The 27,460-nt window shown below is 43.7% G+C and overlaps 1 protein-coding gene across 10 annotated transcripts in view; it reads right to left on the bottom strand.

Moving 5' to 3' along the window:
* Window positions 1–27,460, bottom strand: part of ASAP1 (ArfGAP with SH3 domain, ankyrin repeat and PH domain 1) — a 340,108-nt gene that overhangs the window by 52,793 nt on the left and 259,855 nt on the right. For all 10 annotated transcript variants that reach the window (XR_007472790.1, XM_049700766.1, XM_049700768.1 and 7 more), the window contains 5 exons: window positions 27,039–27,114; window positions 25,765–25,851; window positions 20,485–20,585; window positions 17,529–17,598; window positions 1,416–1,503 (listed from right to left, as the gene is read on the bottom strand). Coding sequence is in view for 9 of the 10 variants with exons in the window: in XM_049700766.1 (XP_049556723.1) it covers window positions 1,416–1,503; window positions 17,529–17,598; window positions 20,485–20,585; window positions 25,765–25,851; window positions 27,039–27,114 (422 nt within the window). In the remaining variant the exon portion in view is untranslated. The remainder of the gene's footprint in view (window positions 1–1,415; window positions 1,504–17,528; window positions 17,599–20,484; window positions 20,586–25,764; window positions 25,852–27,038; window positions 27,115–27,460) is intronic.

The raw sequence follows: 27,460 nt of genomic DNA on the forward strand, positions 1-27,460 counted from the left end.
GTCACTCACTACGTGACTGGCTCCAGGGCAGGCCCCCCTCCCCATCTCCCTGAGAGAGAGGAACACGCCACAGGTGCTAGAGCCCAAGCGTCTCGGCTGAATCCCTGCTCACCACTGTGAGACCTTGTGTGAGTTGCTGAACCTCTCTGAGTCTCAGGTTTTTCTTCTGTGAAACGGGAAACTGACAGGGCTTTTGAGAGGTTTGCCCATGTTTATAAAGCACCTGGCACATATTAGACATTCAATAATTATTATTAATAACCTATGGATTCTCAAATCGAGGGGTTCTTAACTTTTGAAGTCACAGTATAATTCCAACTTTTCGTATTTCTTTCTCATCAGTAACCCAAGAAGTCTCACGGTCATAAAAATCACGGTGAATCTGAACTTCAGTAAGTGCTGTAGAATCCAGCTTAGACTCCACCCAGAGTCTCACAACTGAGTCCATCCTTTGGGCTGGGACTGTTTGTTCCATTCTCAGGACTACATCAGAAGGATTTCAAGGGACAGGAGAGTATTTCTGTGCTCTACACACATAGATCATAGGCTGTGGGTTGGCCTGTCCTGTGGGGCTCTATAGAGAAGGATGAACACTGAAGGTCAGTGCTGGAGGATTTCAGAATATTTGTGAGTCACTTCATCGGCACTGCCATCCTCTTGCTTTACAAAGAGATGTCTCCTCAGCTACCGTGAACACCCATGGGACCAGTGAAAGCACAGGGAGCCAGACTGAAGGAAAACAGTCTCCCCTCACTCTGAAGACTGTGACAATACAGGCCATCAGTTGGGGGGTGGGTGGGTCACTGCGCAACCTCATCACAAGAGAAAAACACACTCTGACCCGTGGAATAAGACAGTGACAGAGCACGGTGTCATTGACTCGTGAAGTCAGAAGGCAGTTCTGCTTGGAAGCAGGGAGATGTTTTTTCCTTTCAGGGCTTGATTCTGCAGCTGGGAAAATCAGCTGGACAGACACAGTGGCACACCTGTGTTGTCAAGTCCATGTCTGCGCATCTCAACCACAGCTACACATTAGAATCACCCAGGGACTTCTTAAAAAACACCTATGTCTGGGCCTCACACCAAAGACTGATTCAGCAGATGTAGGAGAGAAATGAGAGTGTGCTTACAAAAATCCTTCCAGGGGGATAAAGCTGTGTACTTGTGGCCAAGAACTGGTCTGGTTTACTGCACAAGTCTAGATTCTACTCCACTGCAGTCAGATCTGACACGGTTATGCCTTCCCACCTGCAGGTGGGCTCCGTGCAGAGAGGCCCAGGGCTCTTCTCAGAGCTGCGTGTGCAGTACGTACAGCAAGGAGCCCTGCTTGGGAAAGCTGCGGCTTCCAACCCAGAGAACGGGAATAGGCTGGTGGCAGAATGCACAGTAACTGACTCGGGAGAAAACGGACTCACGTGATATCAGGTCAAAAGACTTCTTGTCCTCGGCATTCGGTTTCACCTGACAGGTGAGAAGGTTCAACTTGGCGGGTTGCCTGTTAGACTGGACACAAGACGAAAGGGAGAAGTTACGGGCAGCATCAGCTGTTCCCCACAGGCCCGGTGCCCGTGGGGCAGGTGTGCAGGGTCATGATAAATTTGATAAGGTCTAATTCACCCCACTGGAATTCTGAATCTCATTAGAGAAGGGAAAAAAAAATGTTAGGTGGCCTACTAAATGTCTTTTAACTGTGTATAAACATCCTGGTGACTAATCAGAATGGAATCGAGATAAACCATCTCGCTTTCAGTGAAGAGTGGGCATGACCCATGGAAAGGTGCCTTTCTGGAACCTACACATACACAAGCTCAAAGAGTTGGCACTTTTCACTACTGCATCTTCCTGTGAAATGTAGCTGAGCGTACTTCCTCCATTCACTCAAAATGACCCCAGTAACCAATCACCCCAAACCCGGTGTCTCAGGCATCCACAAATTTTGGTTACAACATGACATTTACATTACTTCTCCCAAAAGTACAAGGACAACTACTAGCGATGAGACATTGCTTAACGAGCCCCAAAATCTGGAGAGAGGTTAAGACGATGAGGATTTCCCATCACTTTCCAGCAAATCTCTTGGTCACACACATAATTCATACAGAGCCTGCAGTATCTAGATAGTCATGCTCGTGTAGACTTTACTTAAAAGGAGTCTCGCCACATAATCATTTGGTAAAAACTCTTTCTGGCCCTCCTGCCCACGTGTCCAAGATCACAGGCTGGCCAATGGTGAATGCCAGCTTCCGGAAGGAGCTGACCAAGGAGTGAAGTGCCCGAGTGCCTGGGCTGGGCTTTGCTTGAACAGAAGTCTGCGGAAATAAGCAATGCACTCTTTAGTCAGGCCTGCATGCCTACCCCAGCTGACAGTCATGATTCCGAAAATCTCCATGCCAGGAACACTTCCACCCACATCCGACTTAAGCCTTTAGGGAAAGCAGAGAGGGAGAGGGTAGAGACAGGTCCCATCAGTAGCTTATGATCAAGAATATTTCAATGACACGCGCTGAGCCTCTCACTCTCAATAATGGGCACCAGACACTTCATTTCCGTTTACCTTCCTGTGCTTCCTGGACAACTTCTGAGATTCTCCTCTGTGGTTTCAAGGAGATTAGACACAGAACGCAACACGTTTTGTCCTGAGTCTATCAGTTCCAAAGCAAGCTCTCTGGTTGGGGGAGAGGAAGTGTGAGACCCCCAGGGATTTCATATTCTTTGCATGTACATGTGACTTAGACATGGAAACCGGAAGTAAAGTCCTGTACAGGACGGTTTTGCCTAAGAGAAACCAGGGCTCGGGAAAGGATTCCTGTACTACAGACTGACTGCCAAACCCAGGATGGGGAGGCAGAAGGTTGCGGGCCTGAAACATTTTCTTAGAATAGACCTGGCGTAGGGTTGCTAAAGGCCCCCGTCTCCAAAACCAGCAGCTGCAACCACAGACCTTGGCTGGGTCCATTGTAAAATGAACTGTTTAGTCCCTCATCTTTTGGGGTGTTGATAAAAGCGCTGGATTTCCCATATGATCGACAAAGACATCTGACAGGCTGGAAAGGTAGCGAGCCTGGTTATTGGTGAGACTTTGTAGAATACCATGTTCCAATTTGGCATCCACATTTAAAGGAGGATGCAGAAAAGCTTAGGGAAGATCAACAGATGATTAAAGGAGTGGAAAACGGGAACTTTGAAGATGGTTTAAAGGCATTATTTAGTCAGAGGAAAGAGGGTGAGGAGTGACTTAATCATGGTCTGCAAGGTCCTGAAGGGCTGTTATCAGGGAAGGTCTGCAGCTGTTTTGCATTTGCACAGGTCTCAAATTGTCGAAGATATGAGCCAGACGTGAGGAAGAACTTCCCAAGTTTAAGTTGATTATGCATAATAAGAGGTTTCAAGTTTCTTAACCTAAGTAGAGAAAACCTTAAGAATTTTTGAGACACCATTCACATGTGAATGTGACAGAGGGTTAACCAGATGATTTCTTTTTTCTTCCTGAATGTTTGTGACTCCACTGCTTCTGAACAACCAACATATACAACCAAGTAACAGAGACAAAATTTTAAAAAAGGAAAAAATATTCAGTTAAGTATCAACCGATCCTGGAAAATGAAATATCACCATTCACCTCTCATTTCAAAGCATGGGCTACTTCCAAGTACATTACCAGAAAGCTTCTGATGACAAGGGTTTTGTACAGTTTAAGTCACTGCATGATTGACCCACAACTTCAGTGACAATGACATGTGACACTTACTCCCTTGGAAGCTTGTCAAGTCTGCTGGACTGACATCTGCCACGTCAACATGAACTTCACTTGACACAGACATGTCTTGCCTGTACATAGTATTCTGCCCCCAAATGCCAGTGAGACAAAGGACCTATCACCCCAAATGTGAATCTGAAGAGCAGAGAACACAATTTTCGACAGGTGAAGCAGCCGATGCGGCCAGTACCGAGCCCAGGAACACCAGGAAGTGGAGCAGGATGCTGAAGCAGAGTACATGGACCAAGGGACCAGAAAGCTCGGAATCACTAGCCATCACTGAAACTCCAGGTTTGTATAACTTGCCAAAATGTCACAGTCCTTTCTCGACATTTAGTACTAATGTATAGGTATACCGATGAACGAAGATATAATCTGTCCCGGCGGTTCAGCAGACTAAAATCATAGTGAGACTAAATGACTTGCCCTGGGATACAACACTGTGGAACAGTTTAGGAACTGCTTTCATACTGTTTAAGTACAAGAAAGGATAAAAAGGAAAGGAAACATGTATTTATTGAGTCCTCACTGTTGGTGATTCCTACCACACTCTGAATGAAAACCCCAGGCTGTGCCAGGACCTCCAAGCAGCACCTCCAGGCTCCTTCTGACTTTGGCCCCTGCCGCTTGGCCTGCTGTTCTCCCTGCCGGCGGTGAGGGGCACTGGCCTCCCAGGGACACCTCCTGCTTGCTCCCTCCAGGACTCTCCCAGTCGGCACCTCCCCAGAGGAGTGGTTCCTGGCCTGGCCACCCTCCCTAGACTTCCTAGCCCTTCGCACCCTGCTGTGTTTTCTTCCTGGGTCTTCTCACTCCTATTTACTTCTTATCTTGCTTCCCACTAAGGGCACACATTTTTCTGCAGCAGGCACTCAAATATTTATCAAATGAACGAATGCATTCCAGGGGCCTTACATATACTATCTCATGTATGACCTGTGAGGGAACTATTTTAAGTTTCTTTTACTAAGTAAGATGAAGAAGCAGAGGCGCAGAGAGGTTAACCAACTTTCCTAAAATCTCCTAGAAAGGAAGCAGCAGAGCCTGGAGCGGAATCCAGGGTTGAGTGGACCAAAGGCCCACTCCTCCTTCCTTTCTGCTTCCATGGGAAAGACAGCCACACAAAATCCCCCAGGACCAGCCTGAAGCCCCAGCCCTCGAGAACACCTCCTTCTGAGAATAAGGGTTAGAAATAGAGCAAAGGTTCCCAAGATTAGCTTCTATTTTAATATCTTCTCAGGTCATTTGACTTTCAAAATTGACTCAGAGAAATTTTAGAAGCCTATTTGAAACACCTATTCACTTATTCATTGGAGAAGATACTGATGAAGCCTCTACCACCTCTAAGCACATATGAAGAACAGGTGGTCTGTGCCACCCAGCAGCTACGGGAAACAGACACGACCACGGGCCTAGGACGTGCCTGGTGCCCGGCGGGGCCCAGAGCCCGAGCTGGATTTCCATAAGGCTCCAGAGGCAGCCTCATCCCTGAGTGAGGGCTTAGAGGAGGGGCAGGTGCAGGTACCTGGGGGAATGCAAGGGACAAGGCAGTAGGTGATGCGGAAGGAGAAGCAGGGAGGGTGCTGCACGTGGTGCTAAGGACTCTTGTCCCATCCCAGGAGATCTGCAGTGCACTTGCATCCAGGGGGACAGCTGGCGGAGGAGGCCAAGAGAGTAAGACAGATGAGCAATGATGGGGGGCCTGAATTAAAGCCAGAGTCATTGTACTGGGGGCCAGGGACTCAAGATACGGCAAGAAAGAGACTTTCAATAAATTATTCCCCAAGTAACCTCGACCTGGTATGTGGTTCTCCCAGGCTCTGCATCTGAACGATGAGTGAAGGGGCCCGCGGCCCCTGCAGGCTCCGCTGAGCAGCATCTTTCAAAAGCTACAAGTGCTCTACCCCAAATACAATTTTGATACCTTTCAAAAATGAAGATTGTTTTGGCTCTGTACCCTGAAACTCTGAGGCTTGTCCTCATACAGGTTTTACTTTTCACTAAAAGAATGCATATTCACTGAGGAAACACTCGGAGCTAGACACAGTGCAAAGAAAAAACTGAACGTTACTTGTTAATCCCACTTTCACACCCAGAGACAGTCATTGTTAATACCGGATTTTAACAAGGTACGTGTGTGTGTGAAATGTCTGTTCTTAGAAAAAATGGGTTGGTTCAATTTGTATATACTGTTTTGCAAATTGCTTTCTCCAGTTAACATTATACAGAGAAGAGTTCATTTTTACACAAGCATGTGGCAAAGCCATTTGCAGGTTTTTGAAAATGTTTCCACTAGGGAAGCTCTGGACACGTTCCCTGCACAGAAGCGATGAAGGTATTAGCCCTGTGACATAATGCTCTGCCACCCAAACTAGAGGATGCCGTTCAGCTAGGAAAGTCATCAGAAATGTGTGCACAAACAGAATGAGTCGATTCTGACGCATGTTTCTGCATCTCCCGAAAGAAAAAAAAACACCACACGTTGCTCCTTAGACAGCTCGGCATGCACTGCGGTGAAGTGATTTTGCTGGAAGCGTGAAGTCGTTAGCGCAGGCATATTTCTGTGAGCAGAAAACAGCTGCTACTGGAATTAGTATCCAGAAATGAAGTTATTTCTCCCCACCATCTTGCTGAACTGCTCTGCTTCACAAACAAGAAGTGAACATCATTAATTACTTGGGAAATAAGCCTGACCCAGCCAGACTGAGCCTGCTGTGTAGATAGAAGTAAAAATAAAATAATAAAGCTCTCTGCACTTCCTAGACTAACGCTTGTTAACACTGCTGTTCAGATTCTTACAGGCATTTCAATTTTTTCTTCAATAAATATTTATTTGGACACCTACCACGCCCTGGAGGGACACATACGTTTGGCACACAATGAACAATCACAATAACCCCCTGACAAGAAGTTAGGTACACAGTGAACACCCAGCACTGCAGAAAGAGCTTATCTCCAAAATTTTAGTACATTAAAACTTTGGTTTCTGGAAAGCATTTTGGTTTCTTTGGGGCAAGACAGACGTTTCCGTTTACCGAGCAACTAAACTACTCGATACTGTATATAAATTTTATTATTTCACTCTTGCAATACCCCTATGGGCTAGGTACAGTGACTGTACCCATTTTACACAAGAGAAAACCAAGGGTCAGGAAGGCGAAAATAAACTGATCAATGTTTTACACAAAGTAAAAAGCAAAGCTTGGATTCGAACAAATTTCTTCCCAGAGCTCTCCGCATTTATCACGCTGTTCCCCTGTCCAGACAGACCCTCGGGACATTTGCAGAGTCAGTGAAAACATCTTCTTTTTCCCTTTCTGGTTCTTCCTACCCTGGAATGGCCAGTTCCCTCCTTTCCCTTCCAGATCACTTAATACGCCCGAGAAGTCTCACTTATTCTCCACCTGTTCCACATTCCAAAATTACTATCTTGTGGCCACAATTAGAGCTCCCCCATCCGTTTAGTGAGCCTTCAGACAGCTCAGGGGAGAAGGAACTGATCACCCAACTGAAGCAATTCATCCTAGAGTACGATGACTAGGAATTCCCTCAAACCTCGCAACCATTTAAACCATAGGACCGATTTCTAGTTGGCAGAACATGTGTGCACGTGCAAGAAAGATCTATTTACAAGTGGAGATTTTCTTGAAAATTTCTTATGGCAGTAATGAACTTGTCATGACTTCTGAGAGTATGTTTCACTCTAGAATCAACATTAAACAGTGCTGTAAACAGGAAAAAAAAAAACGAGGTTATCAGGCCTCCTGATTAAGAAGTGGGACTGATGTTACCTCATCCGACCAATGTGCTAGTTATTCATCATTTAGTCATTTCCACAAACATTTACTGAGTGCCTACTATTTGCCAGTACGTTTGCCGGTACGTTTGGGCCAGCATAGAATTTTTTTGTGTGTGGTACGCGGGCCTCTCACTGTTGTGGCCTCTCCCGTTGCAGAGCACAAGGCTCTGGACGCGCAGGCTCAGCGGCCATGGCTCACGGGCCCAGCCGCTCCGCGGCATGTGGGATCCTCCCAGACCAGGGCACAAACCCGTGTCCCCTGCATCGGCAGGCGGACCCTCAAGCGCTGCGCCACCAGGGAAGCCCCAGTATAGAACGTTTAAATTCCCATTTCCTATTTAACTGTAGTAACCACTTTAATCCTTCAATTTCACCCTCCCTTCTTCATCTAAGAATCAAGTCCAGAGGTTCCAACAATCTCTGCTCAACATGAAAGCAGGAGAGATTTATTTGGCAGTTCCTCAAAGCCCAGGCAGCATCAGCACCCTTGTGACACCCTTGTGATTCTGGAGTACTAGCCAAAAGGCGATGCCGGGTGCAATTCTTGGTCTTTAAAGCCAGAACGAGACACTGTCATAAATACCCGGCTTTCATGGAGCCACACTGAGGCTCCTCCTTCTTTGTCTGGAGCAATACACTGTTCTGTTAATTTACAAAAGCAATTTACTACTCAAACTCTAAGGTACACGGTAGAATGGAGAGAAAAACATAATTCTGGAGGCAATCAGACCCGGGTTCGAGTCTAGGCCCAGTCATCCATCCTGAAGCTATGAGCTCTCCTGAGTCCCAATTCTTCTTGTCACAGAGAAGGGAGACAACGCCTTCTCCGCTGATAATGAACCCAGGCAATGTCTGGACAAGTGCTGGTGCTCCCCCTTCAGGTGGGAGGTGGTACGGGCTCTAGAATTCAACTTCTTTGGTTCAAATCTGGCGCAAGCACCTGCTGGTTGTGTGACTTTGACTTTTTCCCCTAAAAATGGAGGTAACGGCAACTACCTTGTGAGGCTGCTATGAAACTTAAGTGGGAAAACATGAAACTAGCATGGGGTGTGTGCTTAATGCATGGTAGTTACTATTTTTATAGCTATTATTTCCCAAATATCTCTTCTAATGGCGTCCACATAGCTGACACCTAAGATTCTATACTGTCATCAACATCCCTCTAGATTAAGGCGGTATTCCCTGTTAAAAATGCAACCACCTCTGGGAGAGTTACCCGTTAAAGTCACCCAGGTTCAGAGAGAACACCAGATCCTGTGTGACAGGAGGGTTACAGAGGGTGAACTGAGGCTGTGTGCCATGGGCAGGGTGGAGGAAGGGGAAGCAGAGCGCCCTGGCTTCTGTATGAAAAGAGCATGCAAGCGAAGTGAGGGGACTCCAGACAGACAGAGGGGAACCGGAAGAGGGGGCTAAAGGGCCCAGAAACGCTGGGGACTCGAAATGGAGAGGAGCTTAGAGAGGAGCTTAGACCTGCCCACTGCTCTGATTTTATTGCTTCATGTATTAAAAGGACCCTCAACTAGAATAAAAAGGGAGGTAGGGAGACTCAGACCTCAAACTGGCCGAGTTCTGAATGAGGTCCACGCCAGTTCACAAACCTTACAGAAGTCCTTGAAATTGGCTGCAGGTTTCCACCTTACTACCCGCCCCTCCTGTCTGTTTGTCCTTTTAAATTACACCACTGGCAAACAACGGGGGAGGGGCTCAGGGATTCCCCTTCTAGCTGAGCATCAGAATTACCTGGGAAGCAATCCTTGGGCTTCAGCACCAGACCAACTAAATCAGAACCTTTGGGAGTGAAGCCAGATGATTCTAATGTACAGTCAGGACTGCAAATCACATCTTGGGATTCAAACAGTGAAAAGGAGAAGCTCCTTCTCCAGGATTCAAATCGAGTAAAAATCGCTGCTGAATATATTGTTTAGAAGAATAAACAACCTGTAAAACATAACCAGTTAGATTTCTAAACTTATATTTTATGGAACTTGAGTTTGGGAAGCCCTCTAATAACCGTCAATGTCGTCAGGTCTGTTATCTGCAATATGGCAGACGCCTACAGAGATATTCCACAGGGACCGCCTGCGTTTTGGAAATAGTGCTGCTTATTTTTATGTCCCAATAACACTATCTGCGTGGAACAGCTGTGTTCCTTTTGCTGGTCACTGTGACTATTTAGAAGATTCAACACCAGTGCCTTAGGACCTGAGGCTGCATTTTGCACCTGATTTATGAAAGTCAACTCTGGTCTTCTGTTTAAAAAAAAAGTGGGGGAGGAGAGGGAGCTCCATGTCACCAGGGCAGTGGGGTAAGGAGCTGACTGATGAGGTGAAGGACAGAGGCACCACCTGAAGCCGACGGAAGGGGCATAAAATAGAGAATTATTATTCCAATGGAGGAGGGAGAAATTCAAATAGGAATTAAAAACACTGGTTCAGGATGCTCTACAGAAATTTTTTATGGTTCTTGCTTAATTGGAATTTTTGGTATACCAACTATAAAGTATTTTTTAAGTTCATCCTTGAATTCTCTCCCTTTTTTTTTTTTTGCATCTGGATAGCAATAGCTTTTTTTTTTTTTTTTTTTTTTGCGGTACGCGGGCCTCTCACTGTTGCGGCCTCTCCCGTTGCGGAGCACAGGCTCCGGATGTGCAGGCTCAGCGGCCATGGCTCACGGGCCCAGCCGCTCCGCAGCATGTGGGATCTTCCCGGACCGGGGCACAAACCCGCGTCCCCTGCATCGGCAGGCGGACTCTCAACCACTGTGCCACCAGGGAAGCCCAGATAGCAATAGCTTTTAAAGAGTGTTTAATTAAACCTCCAAATGTCTCTTAAAAGCGAGTAAGGAAAGTGATACCATTCTACCCATATTGGCTTCTCTTGGGTTCTCCGAACACGCTTTCTGTCCTCAGCACTTTGGACTGTCCTCTTCGCTCTGAGGGGACTGCTCCTCAGCAGGATCAATGCCATCTGCAGAGACGCCTTCCCTGCCCACACCAGTGGGGCTGCCCCTCTTATTTTCTATCCCAGCACCTGCTCACTTCTTTTACAGCACTTAGCCTTTGTTTACCCCAGGCTCCAAGAGGACAGGGGCCACTAATTCACCACTGCTTCCGTAGTACCTGGCCTCGTGCCTGCTTAGAAAGGAGTAAGACATCTTAATAAGCAAATTATACCCATTTTACATTGGAGAAAACTGAGGCTCCAAAGACTTAAGTAACTTATCCAAGGTCCTACAGCTTGTACAGGAGTTTAAGCCCAGGTCTAATTAGCTCCAAAGTTTGTTCTTTTACAATTCACAGTGCTGCTTCTAATCACTGGGGGTAAGGAAAATAGTCTCTTCTTGTAGTGACAATGGGAATAAAGGCGTGCAATTGGGCAGAGTCCAGAGTAGCCTCAGAAAGCAATGGAGGCCAATCACAGAAATCAGGTTATTAAGCACACTTCGAGGCAGGGAGCAGCCCATTGTGAACGGGCTTTCAGCGCATCTGTTAAAGCCCTCGCAGCTGAATGTTATCTTCAGGGCTCTGGAGAGCACAGAGAATAGTCCTTGGAAAATGTCTGTGGGTCTAAAGAGCCCAAGGACAGGGAGAGAGACATCAGATTCTTGCTTTAGTGCAATGCCCTGGAGATGTCAGGAGTGCTGTTCACCTCTAACAGGAAGAAATGAAATTCCTTTGAGAGGACAGGTGCCCCAAACCGGCTTCATTAAGTACCTCGAGGGGTAAGGATATAGCAATACAAAGGAATTCCAATAAATCAAATTAAAATTGAGATGTTAACACATTAGGGAAGAAGACAATAGTAATAGCAATGATAACAGCTGACAATTATTTAGTGCTACTTCCGCCCCACATTGTGTTCTAATTCCTTATAATCAATGAACTCGTTTAATCCTTACACACACCTATGAATCTGGCAGTACTGTGAGGGACGCAGTGTCATCTGGACTCCATCATAGCAGTCTGGCCCCTGGTGCTGGATGCTGTCACCCCACCTCGGCTCACCCAGGTGATGCGACTAATTATTAGGTCTACCAGACACTTAGTGGGGTCCAGGCTCTACAAAGCTTTAAATGCATCATCTCATTTAATTCTCACAACACTGAAAGACAGGTACTGTCAGTATCCCATTTAACAAGTGAGGAGTAAAATTAAGTACCTTAAAAGCCACACACAATAAGCAGCTGAAGAGGCATTGAATTCCAGGCTGACTCAGAGGGCTATGCTCTTGATCTCATCCTCCTAAAACGTGCAGCCCACCAAGAATCATCTAAAGAGGCTCCGCCTGGTCCGGTTCAGTTGGCTTCTCAAACTTTTAGAGTAAAAATCAAACCTTAGTGGACTTCTGTGTGATACTGAAAGCATTTTTAGTGTTGAGAAAGGAGTGGCTATGAATTTAATGATTGTTACAGTGTTAATCGTAAGAGCATCTGCAGGCATTTAAAGAATGTATGACTTTAAAAAATCGGTCTTCAGATTCAAAGATAAGTTCATGGACCCCCTGTAACATCTTCATGACCCCGACTCATCTGCTCCCCACTCCTGGAAACCCTTAGAGCTGTCTTACCCTGAGACCCTATGATTGACTGAACAACAAGGTAAAGAGTTTCATTCCAAAGAACTGTTCTTCATAGACCTTTCAAAGACCTCACAACAAGCTGGCATCGGAGGAAAGGCCTATCATGTAGTAGAAAGAGAACTGGCTTTGGGGTCTGAAAACTGGTTCAGCTGTTTACAGACTATGTGACCCTGGGCATGGGATTTAATCTCTCTGAGCCTTACTTTCTTCATCTACGAAATGCAACTTCATTCAGAAAGTATTCACTGAGCACTAACTACATGTCAGGCAGTGTGTTAGTCACTGGGAATTCAAAGGTGAGTAAGACATAATTTCCACCTCCTAAGATCTTCCAGACTAGTGAAAAATGAAGACCGTGAACCACGCCTGCAGGTGTAGGCAGAAGACTGAGTGCAGGGCACGCTCTCAATGCTCAATAAATGGCAGTCATCTTTCTTTTGCCAACCCATATTTGAACCGTATGTGACACTGGGGTTAATAAATTCAGGAAGGGTTTTTGAGAAGCAAAGCTTCTTATACTCTTGAAATTAATTTTTCAGGATTATTATAATAAAGTAATATTTCACCTATAATTCATATACTTTCTTCCTTTGATAATTTGTTTTATTATATACTATAATGCTTATAGTTAAAAAAAGTACAAGCAAATAATACAAGGGTACAGAAATCTATTTGTAATAGTTTAGTGGTTTGATATAAACACTTTTATCCTTAAGCTTTGAGGCGGACTAAAATGTTTGCCATAGATTTGTTAGAATTAGCATTTTGAAATGCAAACATCATGTGCTGCGCTGAGCAGATACTAGATACTATCAATATTATTGTTACAGCAGATTCAGAGATCCTCAACTGAATTTGATTCCCAAAGTGCTGGATTACTTTAAACAGTAAATTAAAAAAAAAAATTATGTCTTTGAACAGGTACATGAAGCAATGAATTTGTAGATGAAATCTTCTAGGGATGGGAGCAAATCTTGCAGGCGTACACAAAGTGGATTTCTTCCTAGCACAGTAAGTTGGGGAGATGAATGGCCCCTGGAGCAGGTCTCGCATATGTGGTTAAGCCAGCAGACTGCAGCTCATTAATCTAAATGCATACCCGACCCTTTCCTGGTCAACCTGACAAGAACAACCTGCAAAAGTGACTCGGCCCTTCAAAAAGGAGGAATTCCCCTGCGTTAAGGGGTCCCAAACAAAAGCCCTATATTTTCTGACAAAAAAGTTCATTTATCCACTTTTCCAATGATCACTGAATTCCATATGTTTTCCCAGGAAACTGCTGGCCTTGACTTTCAACCTGATTCTAAGTGATCAGTGGTGTTTGCAAAGTCTGGAGAAGCCAGCTAGAGCTGGCTACAGAGATCTTTCTGTGGGAGCAGGTTATGTGATTACAAAGTGATATAACTGGCAGCAAAAAAGTGTGGCCTAAAGCCAGTGAAAAGTGGGGAACAGGTTAACACAGACCAGTGAGAGGCAGTCAGAAATTAGGTGGAGAATCCCATCTTCCTCTGCGCTGCTCCGGGGGCAGGAGAGGTAGACCCACAATTTCCAACGTTCATAGCAGGAGAGGCCAACTAACTGTCAATAGGTTTCAGTACCGCCAGCAGTATCTGAGGAGGTAACACTAATAGCAACAACTGCCAGGAACTGTGGCCCACACACAGCATGGTATCTCATTTAATCCTTACCAGCCCCTTTAGGAGTTAAATATTTTTCTCAAGGTCACACGGTCAATGGCGAAGCTGGGATTCAGACTCAAATCTGACAGATGCCACAGTCCATTCTCTTAGCCACTAAACAATGCCGCTGATGTGATGTCTGCTGTTGATTAGAGCCTTAAGGAAGCATAGAAACAGCTGACTTGGCCACAATGACGTGTTTGGCAGGAAAGAAAAAGGGAGGGTGGAAGAGAACGTCTGTTTTTATTTTCAGCACACTACCCAAGGCCATGTAAACTACACGTGAGCAGTGCCGCTGACTCGCTGGATCATCTTTGTGATCTCCCATAGCAGGTTCTTAAGAGAAGCAAATCGATGGAATAGGATAAGGCCATTGCGTAACTTGTCAGAATGCTTACTGAGGACTGTCACGGCCAGACGAACCCAAGGCAAGAAGAACGTGAAGACAGGGCGCACACAGCGACTTTTTAACTAAAAGCTCTGGATCCACATAAAGTCAAATGGTTGGAAATGTTCACTTTAGCACATTTAACCTGAAGAATACTTCCCGGGAGTGGAGAAGTCCTAACATTCCCCTGGGGCCTCTCTGTTTTTTATGTCTGCTCTTGCACAAGATTTAGACCCAACTCAGAGGGTCACACTGCTTACACCTAACTCAGCTAGTAAGATCAGACACTATTAGACATGAGTTGGGCTCAGGAAAGTGACTTGAAGGCCAGGCACCATCACATTCAGGCAACTGAGGACCACATGTTCCATCTATACCTTACAGCGCAACAGCTGGAATGCCTCTTGGGACTCCAGTGACTTGAGGAGCACTGTTCTGACTGCTGCAGGCCTAAGACCACCCTGGATGCCTTTGGGACTCGCCCCGAGGTAGGTCCACCTTGCAGTTGCCCAAGAGTATAGGATACCTGACCCAAGACAGGCCACACTGAGGTTCTGATCACAAAACTGCAGGGCTGCCTGTACTGCACTGTCCTTATAATAAATGAATCACCGCTCAGGGGTCACGTCCTGTTTCAGGCCATGAGAGAATCCCAGCTGGCTCATACAGGCACATGCCTCTCGCAAACACTGACTCTTAGGCACCCCTGGTTCAGGGCTGTGTCCTGGGACCCCACGCTGGGGAGGAACTGGGGTTGCAGGTGAGGGGGAGTTAACGTCCGGGTGTGTGGAGTCCCAGCCTGCACCAGATTCCCAGCCGCGCCATTTGTTAGCTGGGTAACCTTGGGAGGTGAACTTCTCTGAGCCCCGGCTCCCTCATCTGTAAGATGGAGATAACAACCTCACCTCTGACTCAGGGTTGTTGAGGATTAAATGTTAGCACGCATTAATCAAGGCGCTGGTGGCACGTGGTAAGCATTCCAAAAACATCAGCCACCAGGACGATGATGATGAGATGGGAGGAGAGCAGTGCTTTTGAAAAGTCAAAGTTAGATGGTGGGAATCTGCACTGTCACACAGGGCTAGAATGGAGACGGTTTCATCATCTATGGAATAGGAGTTAACAGAAGCTAATAATAATGTAAGACGGGCTGTGGTAATGTGCTCAGAGCAAGGAGTGCCCAGCCCAGGGTGTACACTCAGGAAGTGTTATCTATTCCCTTAAGTGGTTCTGATCTTGGATCATGTGATCAGAAACCTTTACGACACAGCCCCACAAGTATTTTAATCACCAAAATAATGAGTAGGGTCAGTCCCTCCTTAGCCAACAAACCATTAAGCCCTCACAGAGGCTTTAAGAGTGAAATCCTAGCATTTGCCAGTTGTGGGACTTGGGCAAGACACTTAAACCCTCTTAATAACAGATTTATCTGGTAGCTTGTGGCAACAATTACATACGGTAATCTGTATAAAGCATTTTCTATAACTGGGCTCATAGTAAGTACTTACTTAATATCAACTAATGTTATTACTGTCAGAAGTTCTTCATAGGACTCGTTTCCTAAGGTTAACTGTGTATGGAATTAAACATGAGCAGGTCAAAGTTATCTCATTTTCCACTTGTGTATTTTTGATGCCTAGTCCAGCACGTGGCCGAGTGGAAGCTTATTAAAACATTGCTGAATAAATGACTAACTGTTAGACAGCCTCAGTGATAATTACTAACTGATCTAAGTCTGCCAGCAGGATTTCTGGTATCAGATGGGTGGCTTGTCCCAACTGGCATGATAGTTAAAAATCTCAGCTGGGCTGTCTGAGGGAAGCTGAAGACCTCTGAGGAATCAGCCCAAGGTTTCTGCAGGAGGAAAAGGACAGAGATGACATAACTGCTCAAGTTGCATAAAGGCCAATAATTTTTAAGATGCAGGTATAACCAACTACCTGGAAGGGTCTGGCCACAGGTGTGTACCGACCACATTCTCTGTCAAGGTCTGTTAAGGGGCTGAAGGGAGACGAACAGGACCTGATTAAGTGCCCTGGGGTGAGTGCAGCCTGGAAGGGGCGTAAGGCCCAATGCCAGACAGACCCAAGCCTGAGTTTCCAACTCTGCCAGTTACCAGCCAAGTCATGGTGCTTCTCTGTGCCTTATTTTCTTCATCTGTGAAATGAAGATTCTAATACCACGTGGGCTGTGGGGAGGACTAAATGGAATAAACGTTATGAAGTATCTGGCGCGAGGAAGTGCTTAATCAGCGGCACTTTCTTTCCTCCTCCACAGAGGTAAATCTGAGCCAGTGTAGTAAATGCTCGTCCCTTGTTTCTACTGTCCTGCTAGCAGTTAACTGCTCACAGAACCGAAGAGTATCACTCGGCACGGGATACTGCACTCTAACTACAAGCCTCTCCAAGCTGGGGTCACCGGGTTAAACTGCATGCACCTCTGTCAAGACTCTTGCTACACTTTGCTGTTTCCATTCCTACTTGTCACGTCTTCCACGATAATCTTTGCATCTTTAAGATTAAAAAAATTTTTTTTGCTATTTTTAAAAGGGCGAAATAGTAATTCCTTGTTTTACCGTGCATGTCTTTGACTACCACCAAGACTGAACCTTTTTGACAAGTACAGGGATTTTGTCGATACCGGAACTTTTAGTTGGAAATGGGTGATACGAAGCATAAAAATAAAAATTCTGATAGACTGTAAGTATAACTACATAATATATAGGTATACAACAATCTGAAGGGAAACAGAATGTAAATGTTAGTAACCTGGCTTTATTATTTTCCACTTTCTATTAGACTGCCTTTATTCCTAAAATAAGGGGAGTCATAATTGAGGAAATTCCAGTATTCCGCTGTTTTATTTATATATGTTTTAATCCTTTAGCATACTGAGGGGCTTTTTGAGTAATTTAAATAAATAGTAACAATAAAAAAAAAAGATTGAACAGTGTAACACGTATTGTTTCATTCCCTACATTACTTTTTCATGTATAGAACACAACACCCTCTGCCATCTTTATAATGCAGAAAACTTTAGGTTTTTCAGAACAACCAGTAATACTTTCTCAAAGATGAGATTATAAAATAAAAGAATACCTGATTCAGTTTGAGGGAGCAGAAGACAAAAAGTTGTGGCGGAGCAAGAGATGAAGCAGGAAGAAAGGACCAATTTCTTTTGTAAAGGAATATCCTAACCCCCCTGACCTAATCCATACATTAAAGGCACCTGGGGAAATTTTCACGGCTGGTTACAGCACGTGTTTGCTTTCCAGTCCACGTGGTCAGAAGGCATCACAGACACAGCTTGGTAAATTACCAGACACACTTACTGTGGCGTGGGAGATGGTCAGAATCCCGTTCTTGACGGAGCACTTCCTTCTCTGCCACACTTTCCGGATCCTAAGGAGGGAGTCAAACACAAGCTGATACAGTACCTGGTTCACGTAACTATCATAACATAGTTATTTTGCATAACAGTCATTACCAAAAAACCCCAACCCCAAACCAAAAACCACACAAACCAGAAAATTTTGGTTGCCTTTTATTATCCCAGGTGGAGGGTAATTCAGACTAGTGGGCAGGCACAAGGATGCTCATTATAGCATCGTTTTCGATAGTGAAAATGGGAAACAACAGAAACAACAGAAATCTAATAGGAGGAATGAATAAGTGATTATAGTTACATTCATACCACAGAGTATTATTATGTAGGAGTTTAGAAGAAGAAAACAACTACATATGTGCAGACCTACATAAACAGATTTCTAAAGCACACTGTTGATTGAAAACGCAAGCTGCTTTAAGGTAATTCTGGCATCATCTAATTATGTTAGAATTTCAGGCCTATAAAACAGCACTCTAAGTTTTCTACAGGCATATACATATATGTATAAACATATTTCCTTCGTTATCACCTGTCTCCCTGTTGAGAATGTAAGCTCTATAATGATAAGGACTTTCAATGTTATAGTTTCAATGTTATCGTCCCAGTGTCTACAACAGGGCCTGGCATGTAGGACTCCCAGAAGACATCTGTTGAATGCATGGGAAGAATGATGAGCAAAACTGACAGTGATCCCAGAAATGTGTAGGAGATATAGTTGCAATTTTAACAAACAAATTAAAACAAAATGAAAATCTTAGATAAAGCCAAGCAGCACACACCCACAATCAGAAAACAAGAAACTTTCTTTTAAAGGATGATAATTAGTAAAGCAAATAATCAAGATTCTACTTACTTACTGTGAAACAGAATCATTTGTTCAAGCAACAGAAAGACGGCAAGTGTGGAAGGACCAGGGGAGAAAATGGCCCAAATGAGGCTGGAGAGAGAGGTGGGGAATGGCTTTGGGAACAGCCCAACGTGCTGTGTGGAGATGAACCGGAGAAGCGACGAGTGAGTGACAGAGAGACCAGTTAGGAGGCCACCAAAATAGTCCAGGAGAGGTGACCGTGCTCATCTGAGAGCAGGGCAGCAGAGGCAGCAAGTCATGTATAACTTCTCGTTATTGGGTTGGCCAAAAGGTTCGTTCCGTTTTTCCCATAAGATGGTTCTAGTAGCATAGGATGGCTCTAGTAGCATAAGATGGCTCTAGTAGCAGAAGATGGCTCTAGTAGCACTTAGTTGTCTTTAACTTCATTGGAAACAGTTTTGTTAGACTGCATGTGACAGCTGTCATATCAGCATGCATTTAAAAAAAGACTTATCAAAAGTGAATTTTTGTGTGGCCATTTTAATATTGAAGATGGAAGAAACAAAGCAACATTTTCGGCATATTATGCTTTGTTATTTCAAGAAAGGTAAAAATGCAACTGAAACGCAAAAGAAGATCTGTGCAGTGTATGCAGAAGGTGCTGTGACTGATCGAACCTGTCAAAAGTGGTTTGTGAAGTTTCGTGCTGCAGATTTCTCACTGGACGATGCTCCACTGTCGGGTAGACCAGTTGAAGTTGACAGTGATCAAATCGAGACATTAATCGAGAACAATCAACATTATACCATATGGGAGACAGCCGACATACTCAAAATATCCGTATCAAGGCTTGAAAATCATTTGCACCAGCCTGGTTACGTGAATCATTTTGATGCTTGGGGTTCCACATAAGATAAGTGAAAAAAACCTTCTTAACCGTATTTCTACATGTGATTCTCTACTTAAATGTAATGAAAACATTCCGTTTTTGAAATAAATTGTGATGGACAATGAAAAGTGGATACTGTACAATCGTGTGGAATGGAAGAAATCATGGGGCAAGCAAAATAAACCGCCAACAACCACACCAAAGGCCAGTCTTCATCCAAAGAAGGTTATGTTGTGTATATGGTGGGACTGAAAGGGAGTCCTCTATTACGACCTTCTTCCGGAAAACCAAACGATGAATTCCAACAACTACTGTTCCCAATCAGACCGACTGAAAGCAGCACTTGATGAAAAGTGTTTGGAATTAGTCAACAGAAAACGCATAACCTTCCACCAGGATAACGCAAGACTGCATGTTTCTTTGATGACCAGGCAAAAACTGTTACAGCTTGGCTGGGAAGTTCTGATTCATCCTCTGTATTCACCAGACATTGCACCTTCAGATTTCAATTTATTTAGGTCTTTACAAAATTCTCTTAATGGAAAAAACTTCAATCCCTGGAAGACTGTAAAAGGCATCTGGAACAGCTCTTTGCTCAAAAAGATACAAAGTTTCGGGAAGATGGAATTATAAAGTTGCCTGAAAAATGGCAGAAGGTAGTGGAACAAAAGGGTGAATACGTTGTTTAATAAAGTTCTTGGTGAAAATGAAAAATGTGTCTTTTATTTTTACTTACAAACCAAAGGCACTTTTTGGCCCACCCAATAGAAACGGAAGAGCTTGTCGTCAGGCTGGCTGTGATGCAAGAGGAAAGAGCGGAGTCAAGGTTGACTCTCAAGGTTGGGGTCTGCGCGGCCAGGGGGGCATCTGGCAGAGAAAACCACAGTGGAAAAACCAGAGAGGTGGGCGAGCATGCAGTCGGCGAGCCGTGTGCTCAAGTCCGACTCAGTGCCTGCGTTCCTCAAATTGCACGTCGCAAGTCGCAGGTGCCACTCAGGGACCACAGAACAACTACTGCTGCTTCTGAAGACAGCAGGTTACATCTCAGCCTTACTGAGGAAAGCAGTGTGCTAAAGGTCTGAAGCTGGTGCACTGGAAACCTTGTAAGTACGTTTCCCTGAGAGGCTGGGACAGGTTCCTAGGTTCCTAACACCTGTAAGTATGCTAAGCGCACACAGGACCCCAGGCCGGCGGTATACGTACCCATCGCTTTTCTTCAGTAGGTACCCCTTCTTCTCACTGCCATACTCCTTGTTGCCCTGGAGCTGATGCATGCTGTATCCTCCTTGCCGGCTCTGGGAATCCTAGAAAGGAGAAACCACAGATCAGACAAATGCCGGAGACAGTTCTCAAACCCTTGACTCTATTCTGCCACGGAGCCTTTGCCTGTTGGTCTGGAGCTAAGAGAACTGTGAACTTCTGAGAGCTGTCGGGTCCTTGTCCTTATTCTAGAGGCGGAAACTGGGCAGGCAAGCAACTGCCAGCGTCACAAGCAAGTTCGAGGCCGAGCTGAGGCCTGGGGTGGAGATCTCCTACTTCTAGTTCAGAAGCCAGCTCGAATTCAAACGAACAGTGCAGCGACAGACTGGTCTATGACTCAAACCAGTCTACACTGGCAGCAGAGGTGAGCACAGGAAGGGCTGGAGGAACCGAAGCGGGCCACAAGACAAGCTCATGCATCCCGAGAGATCTTCTTTCAGGTACTCCTCCTCTGCCTCACATGTTCTGCTTAAATACCCCCAAAGGAAAGTACACCTCCTCTGTGAGGAACTAAGAATTGCTATAAAATTCTTGTTTTGTAACTTACTAGTGCTCTGCAAAAATATACCTATAACCATGCTTTTAATTTAAAAAGATGACTTTAAGGCAGGGAAAAGTGTATGGCGTGGTGACAGGGTGACAAAGGCTGACAGAACAACACGGACACAAACAAGCTTGATTTAACATCCACTGAGGCTCCCCCTTGTTTCTAAAGACTGCATGACCAGACGCAGCCATTACACTGTGGAAATGCAAGAAATAAACTAACGATGCCGAACTGTAGAACGAAAACACGGGGCTTTAGACACAGAGGTGCGACAACACATTCTCACAGAAAGCATTGACTTACTCTCCTAGACTTCGATCAGGAAGGGCAAAAGCAAGAGAAAAAAAGGCAGAACAGTTGAAAATAGTTAATTTCATTGACAGTCTTATTGTCTATAATTTAAGCACTTTCTGTAACACACAGAGAAAACATCATTGTAAAGATAATTAATATCAGATTTCTCTCTCACGCACGCCCTTTAGAGTCATGATAAACTTTGGGTGATGGGACAACAAAATATCTTTATCAAGTTTCATTTCAGGTCATTTGAGAACAGAAAAAAAAGCTGAATGGAAGAACATGAGGTACACATTTCACCAGGATTGAAGGGCTGACAAACCTCAAAGTGTGTGTGTGTAAAGGGAATCAACACCTCGGTGAAACCCAGGTCATTACGTAGAAAATCTAAGAAGAGCAACAAATTGTAAGAAGAGCCTTTCTTTTCCAAGTGAAGAGAATTTAATAAAAATATCCAGTTCACAAGCTGCAGCTCGATGGTGAAGAGACAGAAAGCGGAGGCAGCCATTATTTACTGACAGCTTGTGCACGGCCCGCCTTCCAGGCCAGGATGGCCTCTTTCTGGCATTCAGGACCCTCTGGACCAAACAGCATGTGCTCGGTGAATGCGTATTAATGTTAATAATAGCTGCAGGAAAATCTGCAGGACAGCGCACCTCTGTAGGGCTAGTCTACACGTGATGAGTTCACCGTTCAAAAGCACGCCCCGAACACTCCCTGAAAACCAGGCGGGGTGAACATGCTGAGGACACTGGGACACAGCCCATCTCAGAGACGGAAGCTCCCCCTCGGAACCCACACCGTCCTGCTCTCGCGTGTAGGTGCAGCTGAGAGCTAAGCGCACGCTGTACCAGGCAAGTTGACTCAAACGAAAGAGGTTACAAACTCTATTCATTTTCTTAATCTGAGTAATTTCTTTGCCTTTAACTGGCCAGATTCCCTCCAGCTGAAACATCTCATTGGACAAGTTTAATCACCTGGGGAGAAGTGGGGTGTAGGAATCTTGAAAAATTCCCCTCCGTGTTTACTTTTAACCAGGGTCCACAGCCTTGAACTCAGAGTCATTTGGCCCACTCTGCCCTCCCTGACAGGTACTTTCTGGATGGAACTATGACCAAGGACCTGTACCACACACCAAGTAGGCAGAGATAGCCTGCCTCTACCAGTGCCTCTAGTGACAGCCCTCAATACAATAGTAGTGACACATGGGATTTTTTCAAGGAGGCAGCAATGTGGCCATAATACTAATAAAGAACAATCAGGATAGAAAACTAGATCAGGTGGTAGAGGCCTGAGCCGTGGGACAAAATAAGAGGCCAGGATAAATGAAATCCACAGAGCTCCTGCTTTAACCCAATGAAATCACATGAAAATCACTTAACTATCAACCTGGAGTTAGGGATCTTTGCCATAGCTATACCTCTCCAGAACATTAAAGGCAAAATCTAAAATCTCCTTGATATCAATTCTCATTAAGTTAATTCTCTTCCTTGGAACGCTTTTCTTTGAACTAAACTTCCCTTTATCTGCCCACATAATTCCTATCTGTCTGAACGCTTTAAAACTATGCACCTCTCATCTTAACTGGTTTGCTAACCTTTAAAATAACAGCCTAAATTTTGGGGTTTTTTAAAAATAATTTTTACTGGAATATAGTCAATTTACAATGTTGAAAGCCTAAGTTAAAAAAATAAAAGTATTTACCTTTTTAAAAAAATAAGGATTCAGATGCTGACAGCTTATGAAAACTATTATAGTCTGTAAACTTACTACTAAGACATTCCTTACATATATTTACGACTAGCCTAAATTAACTTTCAATTCTGAATAACAAACAGATTGAGTAGACCTTGCTTTATATCAGACAAATGTGGTTTTAAAGGTGGATAAAGTGGCTGATGCCTAGGCTTTGACCTCAGAAGCCGATTCCACTAAACCAAGCAGGAAGAAGCAGTGATTCAGAGGTAGCGTCAACAATCCTAAATTAACTAGTAATGAGTTTTATGGCCTAAGAAAGTCACACAAATGATTGTCTCTGTCCTTGGAGAAATGAGGGCTTAGCAGGGCACTCCAGATAAAGGAAAAGAGGATTCTCTTTTTTGAGAAAATAAACCTTGGAGAATTGGTAACACTTAATAAATAAACAAAATAAAACACAACTGAAGGAATGAAATAGGTTCTGAATCCTTTGAAAGCACAATAGAAATCAATGTGTACTGAGGAAAGAGAAATGCAAACGCGAAACTCACTTCAGGTAAACAATTGAAAACTCAAATAGTGAACTTAAAATAAAACCTTGGCAAAAATCCATGATGTGAGTCAAGATGTAAACTATAGAATGAAACTACAGTATTATTTTTTAGTTCAATTTCCCATTCTCTATTAGCAGTACAAATTACTTTACTTTCTTATTAGACAAGCTTATTAACATATAAAACGCATTATTAAGGAGTAAAACCTCAAATCTTTTAAAACTGCAAGCAATTAACACCCTCATTGACTTAATGGGTTATAAATGTTTGTGGCATCCAAATTAAAACTAAACCTCTATTTATAGAAGCTTCAAATTTCTAAGGTAAGGTATGAATGGAGTGGGCAAAAAATTCCTTCTGTTTCATCTTACTAAATATTTATTGAGTAGTTCTGGGGTGCCAGGCAATGTACTGGATACTGTGAAAGGAGAGGTGAGTAAAACACAGATAGTTTGCAAACTATGATGAGCTACTGAGACTCAAATAAAAAGATGAAGTTTTGGGAATGACTTATGGATAGCACCATTAAAAATAAAATATTTCCAACCCTAAAAACAGTTTCTACTAAAAATCCAAAGATCCTACTTAGAGCTCAAATTCTTTTTTTTAAAATTTACTACTTTTAATATAATTTAATTGTGCTTATATAATTTTTTTTTACATCTTTACTGGAGTATAATTGCTTTACAATGGTGTGTTAGTTTCTGCTGTATGTGGGTACACAGCCCACATACCTCCCTGCCCGCTGATGCCTACTATACACCTCCCTGCCCACAGGTCAGCAGGCACTCAGTGTCACAGGGCTACAGACCCCTCTCGCTGTACGAAGACCCAACGTGTACATAAAACTGGTTCTGGGGGGCAGGAGGGTAGAGGGCTATAATCGCTCAGTCTAGAGAACCCTCAAGATTGCTTTAACATTAGTGTTGCTGGAGCAGGGCTTCCCATGTTTGAGGGGGTTTGCTTTGTTTTTGTCTTGGACTCATGAACCCCTTTTGGAAATTTTAGGGATTTACAGATAGTTTGCAATTGTGAGATAATATGATGAGGAACTGACATATGAAAAATGCTGTATTTTGTGTGATTATGATTAAATATTGCATTTAAATACTGCACTTAAATTGAATCCATAATAAATTCGTAACACAAACAGGCAAATGTTTACCTTCTCCCATGCAACAAATGGTGCTCACTATTTAATGTACCCTTCATATGAAGTCCATTCCCTTTAGTGTGTATCCAAGGTTCTCCACAATCCGGTCTGGGTTTTCACCTCAGAAGCGGCATCTCTCACTCCTCCACCCACCCTGCCCCAAGCTGCTGTGCCCTGCTGAATGTGCCGGGCAGCTTCTCACTCCTGGGACTCTTTGTTTCCTCTCTTTCTCAGCACACCTCCTCCCAATCTCTGTCTTACAGCATCAATACCGCTTTAGGTCCGGCCACTTGTTCACATGGCTGACTCTCTCTATTACCTACTAGACAATGAGATCCTTGACAGAAGGGACTCAAGCTTAATGCCTAGAAGAGTTGCCAGCACACAGTAAGTATTCATTAGATGTTTGACCAAACAAATGAACAGGTGAGATTAATAATTAAGCATTTGTATTGCATTAATCTAACACCTACCATGCACCGTATAACTCCATTTCAGCATCCAAAGACTATCTCAACCTTAATATTCCTAACTGTGGGGCAAAACCTCTATAGGAATCTGTATCAAAATATTTCTCTATTTCTCTGGCAAAATGAGACAGCCCCTTTTGGCTGTCTGGAAAAACAGGGATGATCTAAGAGGAACTGAGGTATGTACATCAACACCTGGGAGGGTGTTCTTCTGAAGCACACACCTTAAAGGCAGGATGGAAAACCTGGTCATGGAGCTGGGGGTGAGGGTTATCTTTTTTTATAAGGAGGGAACAGGAGCCCAAAGACCGTTCCTACTGTGTTTCATACGATAGGTACGCACTGTGTCTTATGTCTCATCTGCGCCTCCCTTCCCTCCCCACCCCGCCCCCGGCAGGAAGTTCTCACTATGCTTGTTCTGCAGATCAGGAAACACAAAGGCTATCACAAGCGGCCCTGCTTACACGGTTAGTTAGCCCTGCTGGAAACACACAGATCACCTACTTCTTTCTGATCAAGTTGAAGGGAGGATTTTATTAAGTCTCGGAGTGCAGTCAGCTGTTTCTTTTCTTCATCCTGGGTCTGTTTTATCTATGAGAGAAAAACAGTTCTTCTATCGCTTATCTCTCATACATTTATGAGCAGAGTTTAATTCATCCAAATGTATACTACTCATCAAACAATTCAATTATACAGTCGATTTCCTTATTAAAGTCCTTCACACGGTCTCATTTTTGATATGAGAGGCACAATTTTCTCATCTTCTTAAAGTACCAGTGAGTTTTGAAATTAGTAAATAATGCAACATGCTTCCTTATTAAATAATACACCTAGGCTAGACAATGAGCTCTGAAGGACTATTTTAAACAAAGGTTAAGAAATAACATTGAGTTATTTGCTTCTGGTATTTCAAAGGGTGCCAGTGGAAATATCAATACCACGACGTGACTGAATGGGCCAGTAGACAATCCTGAGAATGACCAGAATCCCAAGAGCTAATGCATACATGAAAGCTTACATGAAGGGAAGGGATTGGTGCTGCTTTTCTTATTAATCACTTGGAACTTAACTGCAACCTGAACCATGTTAACTTTTCAAAGAAAAATCAGAAAAGTTCTATTAGAATATAAGGTATCATGTGTAACTCTAAAACCTTATTTGAACACATGTATCAATAGTTACACTCCTAAAATATATACTTTTAATATTATTCACTGCCAAGCGGTTCATGAAGAACAAACTTGAGATTTCTCAGATGCAATTAGTTTTTTTCTCAAAAAAGTTTTCCTCTTGATTTTCCTATTCTAAAAGCAAAACCTAGATAGTAGGGGAAAAAAGGAGAGGAAATATAAAACCAACAAGCAAGCAAAAAAAAAAAAAAAAAACCATAAACCTGCTTACTCAGAGACAGTCACTTAATTTTTTTCCTTCCAGGATAAAAATTTCCTGACCAAAGGGCACTCATAATGTGCTGCTACTGAACCCAGCACGGAGAGCCATTCAGAATCAATGGCTATCCATCTACTCCCCGCCCTGCTCCACCTAGGTCCCAGAAACTACTCTGGAATATCTGACAAGTGATGATGTCTCTGAGTTAAACCAGAAAAACAAAACAAAACAAACCACAAAAACAACATTTACTGGCCCTAGATTTATGCTGACACATCACTTCACCTTGTCTTCTTTTTTCTTTAACGCTCTTCTAATACAGATTTCAGATTTACTGATATTTATCTATAAAAGCAAGTTAAAGTGCAGGTATTTTGTAAAGAACTTACATTATATAAATCAGCAGCCAGTTTTTCAATGTACTGTTTCAATTTATCAGCTGTCTTCAAGCCATCTTGAAAGAAACTACAATGGAAAACATCAGAGATTTATCAGCAGTATGAAAAGAGAAATGAATCATAATTACCTGAAAAATCTGAAAATTTTCATAGATACGTATTTACTCTCTACCCATATATCTATACGAAACACTTATAAAACTAATTTCAGTATTTTATAAAGATGGACCAATAAACAAACTACAGGCACAATTTGACATGTGCTAGCAGGTGTCACATGGACACTGCAGATAACAGCTACATCTCCAACCCACTGAGTCATACACAGAACAATTCTTCCTGGTTGTGCCATATTTGAATTTGAAAGAGACAGAGAGACACGTTTGCCAGTGGAATATCATGAAGTCTGACTA

This window comes from Orcinus orca, chromosome 17 (assembly GCF_937001465.1).
Source record: "Orcinus orca chromosome 17, mOrcOrc1.1, whole genome shotgun sequence".
Taxonomy (NCBI): domain Eukaryota; kingdom Metazoa; phylum Chordata; class Mammalia; order Artiodactyla; family Delphinidae; genus Orcinus; species Orcinus orca.